The sequence below is a fragment of the Macrosteles quadrilineatus genome, unplaced genomic scaffold (assembly GCF_028750875.1).
Source record: "Macrosteles quadrilineatus isolate MER2022 unplaced genomic scaffold, UCM_ALF_1.0 Scaffold_1__1_contigs__length_201487025, whole genome shotgun sequence".
NCBI classification, from domain to species: Eukaryota; Metazoa; Arthropoda; class Insecta; order Hemiptera; family Cicadellidae; genus Macrosteles; species Macrosteles quadrilineatus.
The window spans coordinates 144,657,890-144,669,910 of NW_026542594.1; the positions used below are offsets into that span (position 1 = coordinate 144,657,890).

Here is a 12,021-nt window from a genome sequence, read left to right on the forward strand (position 1 = left end):
CAAATTATGTACTTAAACAATAAAAGAGGGGAAAAAATTGTTAAATCTAACCTTAAATAAAAGTGAAACATTGAGTTGACGCCAGTGCACTCAAACGTCACCAATACGAAACACTTTTCCCCAATGTTGAGTAATCTTCAGTGTAATCTTTGCTCAATACAGTAGTTACAACTGATGTTTTCCCTTTTTACTGTATTTTGTAATTTGCTAGTATAGTGTGGATGGCTTGTTGTAAACACTTTTTCCTTGTTATTTTGTTCAACCAACATAGTTACTTAGCAACCCATAAGGCCAATGTTAAATTATTAAATTTTAAAATGAGTTGTGTAGTGAAATACGTATTTTCCTGAGGTAGTGGCTGTCACAAACCACGTTTTTAGGAAGTCAGTCCCTATTTCCAAAATTTAGTAAAAATCCTTCAGCTGGATTTCGAGATATAAATTACAGACAAACAGGCTTAGCTCGTATTATAGTATAGGATAGGATAGGATTCCTTTCTTTAATTGATAAAGATAATTAACAAATCCAATGCATGGCCAGTGGTGTAACACCTTCATACTATATGATCTAGAGTAGTGAGGCAACACATTGTGACCCGACCAGGGAATCATTGAGAGTATGAGGAGAATTAATGGTAGTATAGTATTAGTATATTGGAACAAACCCCTGATTATACAGCAATTACTTATACGGTTTAATTTATTATTACAACTTTTGAAGATAGGAAAATTGGTCAAGTTCATATGGGCAAAAGTATGAAAACTACTATTTTAAAGTGCAGGAATCAGGAATAACTGGTACAAAGAATTGTATTCAGCTCATGTACAATACAGCATCATAAGGTTAAATACAGGTTTTAATTGGCTGAACACAAACATACACTATAGTTCGGCCGCTTAAAAAACGACCTCCTCTACCATTGGTTTAGCATTAGCGTTCAGGTCGTTTTCTAAGCGGCCGAACTATAGTATTTTTTTTTTTTTATTCATTTTGACGTTGGTTCTGAAATGTTACTATTATTAATTAGACTTTTCCAATGTGTCTTGTGTTTAAAACTACACAACATTTCTGAAGACGGATCAAATCCTATCATTCAAGTGAAAATTACTAATTTTTGTGAGAGAGCAATCATGCGTTTGGCTGGCATGGGACAACGAGACCGAGACAGCTGCCGTGGACCATTCAAAGAACAAGCTATACTTATTATAGTGTCACTACACATCTGTCAAACCATTCTACATGCAATAGCTTACCAACAAACCAAACATAGGGATCCACGCCATCACTTTGATAGCGCTGCTGACTCAGATTATCTGGTTCTACAGCCAGAACCATTTATTAATAGTTTAATCAATACAGGAATGTTCTTAACTTCTTACGGTTGGTTTGGACAAGAGTCCAATGTGATCAAACAGGAGGGGTCTACTGCATGGTAGCTAATTAACCTAAAATTTGTAATACTAGCGACTCATTTACGAAATATATGTAGGCCTACCCTGGATGTTCATAAAGCACTCAAATATTTCAACGTTAAAAGGGTAAGTAAAATAGCCTCGTAACTGCAATGTTAACCATTATGGATTTTACACTACCAAATCTTATAGGAACTATACCTATAAAGGTATCGTAAAATCTGAATTAGTTAAAAAAATATGATTTTACCAATGGACTTTGCTTGAAAAGATATGCAATTCATGATGTACCGGTATAACACTATAACTTTTTTAATGGTTTGAAATTGGACCCAGCCAGAGCTGTTCTTAGCAAATGTGATTGTTACAGGGGAAAGTGCTCTGGGGTCGACATGTCAGTAACAAATAAACTGTCATCTCATTCATTCACACATCATTATTCTCTTATATTTGCCATAAAATGTGAACCCTAGTATGTCTGTTGTACAATTATAAACAAATAATGAATTAATTGCTGTATATAGTAGAATCCTGAATATTTAACCTCCAAATATCCAGACAGCTAACAATGTCGCTAATGGCCCTCCTGCACATGGCACAGGGCATTAACCACTAAATCACTTGCATCATGACATGTGAAAATAATAAATATAAATAGCATTAATCTTGTGTTGAGAAAACAAATGTTACAGAGGGTTTAAATTTGTTGATTATTTTCAGGCCATTTTTCAGCCTCTACGGCACTCAGCTTAAAGTCCTTTGACTTTCCAAGCTGTTTGTGTTCTGAATCTGGCAAGGTACTCCAGCACCAAATGGATAAGAGTGATTCAATATATTGCATACCTTTGGTAAAATTCAACACGTACCAAACAGTGCTTGCAATTATTTTTGTGGTATTCAACAAAGAACTGCACTACTTTTGTGCATTCCTTGTCCTCACAAAACCTAAAATTTCCTTTTGATGATAACGTATTGAATTAACATTTCAATAAAGCATTAATTGGGAATTCTCAGCTTTTTCGTTTGGACAGGCCCTACTTAAATTAAGAAGCTAAAACAACTGTTCAGAATATGTAAAGGTCTACCTACATGCCATTCTGTGACTTTATAGCAAGATACTGTTCAAAATAGCAATACTACATTGTGCAATGTGTCTCATTTTCTTCATAGCCCTCTTTCACAAAAGTGCGGTGCGGGCCCTTACTGTATCGTCGACGCGGGCTGGCCCGGAAGTCCCTTTCACACTAGGTGTCCGGATCAGGGCCTTTCCAGGCAGAAATTTTGTGATTTTTGGTGTATTTGAGATTGAAATGAATAAAAAAAGTTGTCATGCTTTACTTGTTGTATTCCAAAAGAAAGTACCGTGAAGTTATTAGGATCAAAGGGGTTTTTAAAAGGCTGATTGATTGTATTTAAAAAAATTGTAGAATATATATGACCCACACGGTGTATATAATCCCTATAGAGAAGAAGATTTCTATGTAGTTGGCACAATAATATTCAGTCCTGGGACCATTTTTTATGTTTTGATGGCCCCAGGAGAAAAAAAAGTAGTTCTGTAGTTCAAATTTTGATCTATATGTATATTTTATTTATGTGTAATCTTATCTTAAATAAGGATAGCAGGCTTACCTGAATGGGAAAGAGTCCAAACTGGCACAGGAAACACAAAACTTTACACTATATACACAAAGCATTAGAATATTTCTAATTTTCAACTATGAAATATTCTGAAATATTCATGAAATGAAACATTCTAATGCTTTGTGTATATAGTGTAAAGTTTTGTGTTTCCTGTGCCAGTTTGGACTCTTTCCCATTCAGGTAAGCCTGCTATCCTATCAAACAATCCTAAAAAATCTAGGCCCTTGTGCTCTATGCTACACCCTTATCTTAAATAAATTAGACATGATTAGTGAAATATTTGATAAAAAATGTAATTATAGGGGCAAATGGAAAATGGTTTGTTGCAGCAGGGATATTGTCCAGCATCACTTGGCTCCAAACCAAACTCATCAAGTGCTCGATATCAATTTATTCCTCCATACTGAAAACAACAAACTTCCTTGGTTGAGAAAATCAACCAATGAAATAGGACATAAAGCCGCGTTTAAACCAGGCCAGTAGAGCAGTCAGGTTACTTGCATCTAATGTATTTTAAGTTACCCTCGCGTAACATACAGGCCAACTGGCTCCTTGTAAAAGCGACTTAAGAGTCGGCAGGACCACCGGCCATCTTGGATTTTCAGCCCATATCGGTAATTTTAATGGTTGAAGTTGAAGCATATTACTGCATTAAGTTGCAAAATATCTCATTTTAAAGCTATTGAAACCACTGATGTGATTTGCAATCTACTTTTCAATTTTAATTGTCATTATGTTGTCAAACTACATAAATATATTGACTTGAACTGTGATTTTTTTCAACCTCTAAAACAAAAGATTTAAATATCCAAAAAGCAATTCCCACGGGAAATTTATTTAAGAATTACATAAAATTTTCTGCTCGGTCAAGCTCCAATCAAGCTTACGGTGCATGATTAATATGTTTCAACATGAAGGTCGTGATCGGTGCTAGGACAACTACTGTTAAGCCTGTAAAATTGGATGTTGTTTGAACCCAGTGACAATACCTGTATTATACAATAATTTATTTACCTATTTTGCCTGAAGGTCTTGTTGTTTGTAGGTTGAACTAGTACTCGATGCGCATTTCGCCGCTCAGTGTTATATCTTCTTACACTACGGTTACTGTACATATTTACACTATATCTTCCATTCACTATCGGGTCCCATTCGCGGTCGGGGTTGTCCAGTGACGGTGTCTTGACCGCGCCAGTCAAATATCATTATAACCCTTTCACTGTCAATCACCCAGACCCAGTACAAGTCGATCATGCCAACAGTGCGGAACAAAATGTACCCTTCCGCTCGTTTCGCCATCGCCGAGCAACCGCGACTGTGAATGTGACCGGATAGTGAATGGAAGATACAGTGTAAATATGTACAGAAACAGTAGTGTAAGAAGATACTCTATGAAGATGCTGCACTGAGCGGCAAAATGCGCATCAAGTACTAGTTCAACCTATTAACCTAATTATTGTAAAATTGGATTGTGAAAATAATTAAATTTTTTAGGAAAGATGAGTGGTTCTTTTTGAATTTTTATTTACACTTTTTCTTGTAGGGATTTAAAAAAAATAATGATTTAAAAAGCTGAGCAAATGCATTCTTAATAACCATAACAAATAAACCATTATAGTGTTGATAGTTTTGCAAGCAACAAAGCAACTTGACACATGTAGTAGCATAACTCAGCTGTTGTAAAGTTGTTATGAGACCGGTTTTCCTTGCATTTACCTTACCACCTGTACCTAATTTCAATTTTTTATACTTTTAATGAAAAATTAATAGTTTTAGATTTTGAACAAGTCACTTGTAAAAAAATGTACCTGAGCTCACGTGATACTAAAATAATCCTATTCTCTAAAACAAGCACGTGTACAGGCAAACTTTTATTTTCGTCCGAGGATTTGAGCAGGAGGGTCGATGAATCGCTGCTCTACGTTTCGTAGAACGTCAGCGCAGTAAAGTATGAAATTCCTTAAACCTATTAAGTCGCCATGTAGGCGGATTAGAGATATTTGATTGAATAAGCATTATGCACCCACATTGCAAGTGGACAATATTCGGAAATTTGAAATACCATGCTGTCCTTGCTACACTTACTTAATGCCAAAACTGGAAAGATAAACATAAACAACGATATTATCCAAAAGCTACTGGGCAAAGAGAAGGTTTGCAAAAGTTCCGATTCAATAATTAACTTTTTAATAAATATTAAAAATATTAATAAATGTTTTATTGAATCCGAGCAAAGCTTGGTCTCCTGGTACTACTATAAGCCTATAAACAGTAAGAATAAAACTAAAATGAAATGGTACAGTCATGAACTAACCCAACAGCGAAGAGAAGTTGAAAAGCTTTACGATTTTTGGCAGTGGGCAGAAAGGTATAATGTTTTAGTTGTCACTGCTAAACAGAGATATGTCGAAGCAAAAGCAAGTTATCGGAGAGCTCTTAACCAGGCAAAACTCAAGTCTAATGCTGACAATATATCCTATGCGCCCAACCAATGCAAACGTGCATGGGAGTTAATTAATAATTCATCCACGGGTAAAACTACTACATCGGCTGACTCACTGACTTCGCAGATCTTCAGTGACTTCTTTGTCTCTTTGGTTGATGATATCCGCAACCAAGTGCCGCCTTCCATTGCTGCTGCTAAAAATATGATGAAGGTGCCCATCAACGTACCAGATTTCACTCTGAAGCCAGTGTCTAGTGAGGAAGTAGCAAATATTGTGATTGGCTTAAGAAATAGTAAAAGCCGTGATATCTTTGATATCAGCAGTGTTCTCATCAAGGAAGTGCTATCTGTGATATTATCCCCACTTACCCTTTGTATCAATATTTGTTTAATGTCTGGTAATTTTCCAGAATCCCTTAAATTATCTAAAGTTGTGCCTATTTTCAAAAAAGGTGATTTTTTATGTCCTGAGAGCTATCGACCGATCTCCGTTGTACCGATCTTCTCAAAAATTTTGGAAAAGGCTGTGATACACCAGGTAACTAAATTTTTTGAATCCAATAATTTGTTTTCTAAATCCCAATTCGGCTTTCGAGGGGGACTGTCAACTGTGGACGCAGTTGGTAGCCTTGTTGTTGCTGCTTTAAATGGTTTTGAAAAGCATGAAAGCACACTCACCACCATGTGTGACCTTTCAAAGGCTTTCGACTGTGTTCCGCACGACATCCTTCTCACAAAACTTGAACAATACGGCATAAGAGGTGTTGAGCTAAACTTTTTTCGGACCTATTTGGCCAACCGCACACAGAAAGTCTTGTATAACAATAAGCTCTCTGAGGTGTCGGTAGTGAAGAGTGGCGTGCCCCAGGGATCGGTCCTTGGCCCATTTCTATTCTTAGTTGTAATTAATGACTTGCCTGTTAATGTAAATTGTAATTCTATAATTTTTGCTGATGATTCAACTTTTTTCTGCAGTAGACCTAATCACAGTTTAGATAATCTTAATGTTTATATGTTCAACTGTCTCATTGAATGTAACGATTGGTTCTAAAGTAGCGGTTTTCTATTGAATAATAGTAAGACTCAATCTATTTTATTTAGTTTAAGTAACCATGATTTAAACTTTCCTCAACTCTGTGATAATGTTAAATTATTGGGTATATACCTGGATTCTAAATTAGGCTGGAGTGTGCACATTGACCATGTTTGTAGTAGGCTCTCAAGAGTTATTTACTTACTCCGCAAGCTTAAAAAATTAATCCCTAGACACTACCTACGGATGGCCTACTTTGCCTTCTTTAATAGTATTTTAAGCTACGGTATTTTGCTGTGGGGCTGTGGTCATGATGTTAGCAGAATCTTGCTCCTACAAAAGAAGGCTTTAAGAATCATTACTTTTTCTAAGTACAGAGCCCATTGCAAACCCTTGTTTATTCAGGAAAAAATACTCACTGTTTTTAATTTATTTATTTATGTGTGTCTTGTTTATATAAAAGTTAATATTAATGCTGTAGCCTTGAGATCACATTCACATAGTTATTTTACTAGACATAGGAATAATTTAGAGTTACCTTTAGTCAGGCTAACAAAGTCACAAGAATATTTTTCTTATATAGGGTTAAAGATGTTTAATCGTTTGCCAGCTGAGGCACACTGTGTTGATCTTAAGTTATTTAAAAGTAAACTTTTTTGCTGGTTATTAAATCACCCTTTTTATAGTTTAAGTGAATTTTTCATGTCTGACATTGATATTAGTTTTTAGTTTCTGACTGATGTAGGCCTTAAATCTGTGTAACTTACTTTGTTGTTTAAATTATTTAAAGTAGCCTAGTTATTGAATGTTATAGGCCCTAATGCTAACCACTGGACATTTCATATTGACCTCAACTATACAAAATGTTTTTTTTTTGTAATTTGTTGTAATAAATTCTTGATTCTTGATTCTTGATTCTTGACTGTACTAAAATAAGGAAATTAATAGAAGTAACAAACAATCAAAACCACATTATGTAATTTTATTAACCAGATTTTAAAAGCGATAACATAACACTTACTGATTTTTCTATCAGGATGTGAAATATAAGAGTGTAACAATATCCAACATTAACTAGCAACTTTCATACTATAAATAAAACTAACGATATTAAATTTGTTCAGTTTAATTTGTATTCACTGTAATAAAATAATCCAAATTAATAAACATAAATCACAATCTTGACAAATAAAATGCAAAAATAGTGCATATAATGTAAACCACACGATATCTAAAGCAATCCATTAACTGTTTCAATAACAGTTAAGAAAGACGGATTTAATACTAATTAGTAATCAGAAATCAAAATTACAGTTATAAGTCACTGTAAAATCACTTCTGTCACATGAATTATTGCTTGGAAAGATGAATTAACTGTCCAAAATATTTAATTCACTAAATAGATATATTTTCATAAAGCACATGCAGCGTACTCTTGAGTCGTAACTTAATAACTACATTTCACATTTCCTTCATAAGACATTTCAATATCAGTGACATTACATTACTGTCCCATCAAAATAAGTATAAAAGCCTTGAAATAAAGTCACTCTTCCTGACACCAATATCACAACCAACTATATTAATGTGGATTAATATAATTCTGCTGGTTTCACATGAATACAAAAGAGGAAATGAAACAATGCAATTTAAAATCTATTTCTATCAGCAACTACTTACTGTCAAGTATGTAATTTCTATTTTCTACTAATTATCACATTAAAAAATTTAGAGAATCTCATTCTCAATAGTTAATTATATACTTATATTAACATTAAAGACATGATTGAAAAATTTGGCATGCCTGTAAAACTTTAAACCTATAACATTTGAATCATATGGTTTGTTACTTTCTAAATGCACCTATGTGATGATAAAATAAGACCTGAAAATATAATATAACAATAATATGTATTATTGAAAAAGTAATAAAACGGGTAATTGAACAGTTTATTTAGATTATTTTTTTAAAGTCAAAACATAATACATTCTTGGGAAAATGTATATATCTTGAACCGATAAGGAGTCTTTTTTGTTTCTTAAAAATAAGGTAAAGTCTTCCGGATAATTGAAAACATTACATCTCTTCAAGTATATCTGCTGTTAACAAAACAAACCGATAGCAATCAATATTATTACATGTATATTTTTGCTGTTTGGTAAATTGTACAATTGGAGGAAGACACAAAATTTTATCAAAACCAACATAACATGAGAATGATTTAGTTATAGCAAGTTAGAAAGGCATCACTCGATTCGATATATTTAATTCTTAAAAATAAATAAAAATTCTATGATCTAAATTTTTAACACTTAAGTTAATAAAGTCTATAATTAGCTAACAAAACGAATACCAACGCACCCGTTTGATAAATGCAGATTATATACATTGCATTCTCACCTCCCCAGATCTGTACATATATACATAATGGCAAGCAAAGCAACATCTACACTATGTACAAGGGTAAATAAATTTGGAGTTGTCTTACGGAACAATGAATCGAATCATTGGGTTCAACCATCAAACCAAACTCCAACTAGCTTTTGGAAATAAGAAACTGAAACAACTAAATGTTATAGTGACTTTCTACATTCTGCTTAGTAAGGGGTTTACTTAATTTTAAGATTATACATTACACAGACAAAACTTACAAAATATTTCTACATACAATACTTCAAAAATACTTCCATTAAACTAAGATTTATTTACGATTAAAATATTATTTATATCTTTTTATATTAAGTAGGTTTGCAAGCACACACTGAGTGAAGTGGAATTTGTCTCCGTTAGTAAAATATTTTAGACAAGTGCTAGGTATCAATCGCAGTCTTCTATGAAGAAGCTGCTTTATTATGATGGGAGAGGTGGTAAATACAAGAAACAAAGTCATCAAAACAATAGGTAACACAAACAATGATAACATATTAACTACAGTAACTATGTTACGTCAAATGTGAGATTTAGGTACTTCACAAGTCATACTCAACAATAAATATTACACACATATAAAAAACCACAAGATTAAAAATTAAATCCAAGCTCCCATGACGTCTTGCGGTATAGCCTAGTTTGATACATTTGTGCTGGTGTGTAAAGCAAATAAATTACCACTAGGGTTTGACAATAAAATCACATCAAATGTAAAAAACTATTCAGATCCTACAATAATAAAAATGTTTAAACATGATCCCCTAATGATATATGTTATGGTATCAGGATGCTGCTAGGCTGCTAGGCTGCTACCCTACCGTGGAAGCCTGGAGCAGGAGCCGAGAGCAGAGCTGTTTACTTGAGAAGGTCGTGAGCGCGCTGGTTGGCCACAGCTATCCTTGTCTCATTGGACTCTCCCTGAAAAATACAAGCAGTGACATGTCACAACCATATAATCAGAAAACTTTGGGAAATTAATAGTGAAATCAGGCCTAGCTTGAGGACATTGTGTAGCCTACACTGGTCATACAGCACAGTACAGTATTGCATGCTATGACCCTGTTGTAGGACTCTACACTGTAGCGGGTACATCAAGACAACCTCTTTGTGCCAAAGAAATCAAAAACATTTTATTGTCCTTTAACATATGCAATAGACTAAAGTCGACAAAATTCAGCGACTACATCTCCAGCCACAAGTCTCTGTACTCAGTAGTTGCGTCCTAGGCACCTGCACTTGATTGTAATTTCTGATTGTTTCAGCTCGCTTTGTACTACACATTCAACTTCTTTTACTTGCATATCTCTCTGCCACCCTTACTAATTCAGTTTGTGTTATTTTTTTATGTTATTTGTGATGACGACTTTAAAACGTAACGTATAAATTTTGATTAAACATATAAAAGAAATTAACTTAAACAAACTTTAAAACTGACTAACATCCTTTTCTCGAATAGCTTGATACATGCAATGCGATTGATCCTATCAATCTGTCTATTCTAGTTTTTCAGCTCAGAGCCCATGTTTGTGGCCATGTTCCGCAAGTTTCCTGACTAACATCCTTCCCTCCCATAGCTTGATACATACAATGTGATTGATCCTATCAATCTGTCTATTCTAGTTTTTCAGCTCAGAGCTCATGTCTGTGCCCATGTTCCGCAAGTGTCCTGACTAACATCCTTCCCTCCAATAGCTGGATACATACCTTGCGATTGATCCTATCAATCTGTCTGTTCTGGTTCTCCAGCTCAGAGCCCATGTCAATAGCCATGTTCCGCAAGTTACCGATCATCGTGTTTACTTGAGTCATGTTCTCTTCCATCTCATCCTCTCGAGCATCGTTGGTGATTCTGCAACACAACATATTTAATTTAGCATTGTGAAAGGCAAGTATTAGGAATTTAACACAAATATTAGTCCCAGTTTCAAGAAAAATTTATAACGTTTAAAATTTTATATTTATATTTGTTACTATGGCCTGATTACAATAAAAAGTCTGAAATAATTCTCTCTGATAAGTGTTTTATATTGCAAGAATGGGTTAGAAATTTAGTTCAGATATTAGCGGTAATTAATGATGAAAAGATAATATACCTACTAAATACTCCAAACCAGACCATATAATTAAATTACTTCTTTATGGATATAATAATTAGAATCGTATATTGAACAACCCTGGTTATGGTTCAAATTTCAAATAATGTTCCAACTAGCTATGTGTCGATTCTCAATACCAATTCTCGATACCACCGATACTTGGCTGTTGGTATCGGCATCCGACCGACAAAAGTCTATTCTGATACCCGCCCCTGCGATCGGAAAATTACCGCTATTGCCGCGAACGCAAAAGACGATGATGATGTTTCTGTGACTGCGGGAGACAACAATGACGTCAACACAGCCGCAGGAGATGTTCATGATTTTTCCGAGACCGCGAAAGACAGTGATGATGTTTCTATAACTGAGGAAGATATTTTGGATTTTGCAGTGATCCCAGAGGACAAAGATGATATCTCCACGACCGCTGGCAATAATCACGATATTACCTCGAGTTAGGCTTGACCAACGATCACATAAGACCAATAGATGGAGCACGCTTATCTAACTAACATTCAAGCAGCTGAAGCCAGGTCCGCCATCTTAATGTAGGTTAGAAGCGCTAGATGCCAATGAAAACGGCACCAAAACTCAATGTCCAGCTTCAAAATAACTTGACATTTAGCCTACTTAGACTAAAGGTAAATCGTTGAAACTTCGTATGAATGATGTCAATAAGTCTAGGACACTATTGGTTCTAATTAAAAGCTCAAAAGTTGGTACTTTTAAATGAGTTTTAAAATATGACATAAAAAAGTTCGTTAGCTGCTACTTTTTTTAATTTTTGGTCAGGTAAGTTAAAAAACCGTAGTTTTTGTAGATAAGAGTTCAATTTTTTGGATCATATTTTTTTTTTAATTTTTAGCTAGTGTAGTTTGGTTGTAATTTAAATTGTAATATAGGGGCTACCCGCCGCGCCGCGTGGCGTCATGCGGGCAGATTCTGCCTACAACCTCACT

At 34.6% G+C, this 12,021-nt stretch overlaps 1 protein-coding gene across 4 annotated transcripts in view; it reads right to left on the bottom strand.

Annotated features, from left to right (window-relative positions):
- Positions 1–7,496: 7,496 nt before the first annotated feature.
- The window catches only part of LOC128986360 (synaptosomal-associated protein 25), a 54,179-nt gene continuing 49,654 nt past the window's right edge, over positions 7,497–12,021 (bottom strand). For all 4 annotated transcript variants that reach the window (XM_054406721.1, XM_054406713.1, XM_054406705.1 and 1 more), the window contains exons 7-8: positions 10,671–10,815; positions 7,497–9,884 (exon numbers count right to left, since the gene is read on the bottom strand). In XM_054406721.1, the coding sequence (XP_054262696.1) occupies positions 9,822–9,884; positions 10,671–10,815 (208 nt within the window). In that variant the 3' untranslated portion in view covers positions 7,497–9,821. The remainder of the gene's footprint in view (positions 9,885–10,670; positions 10,816–12,021) is intronic.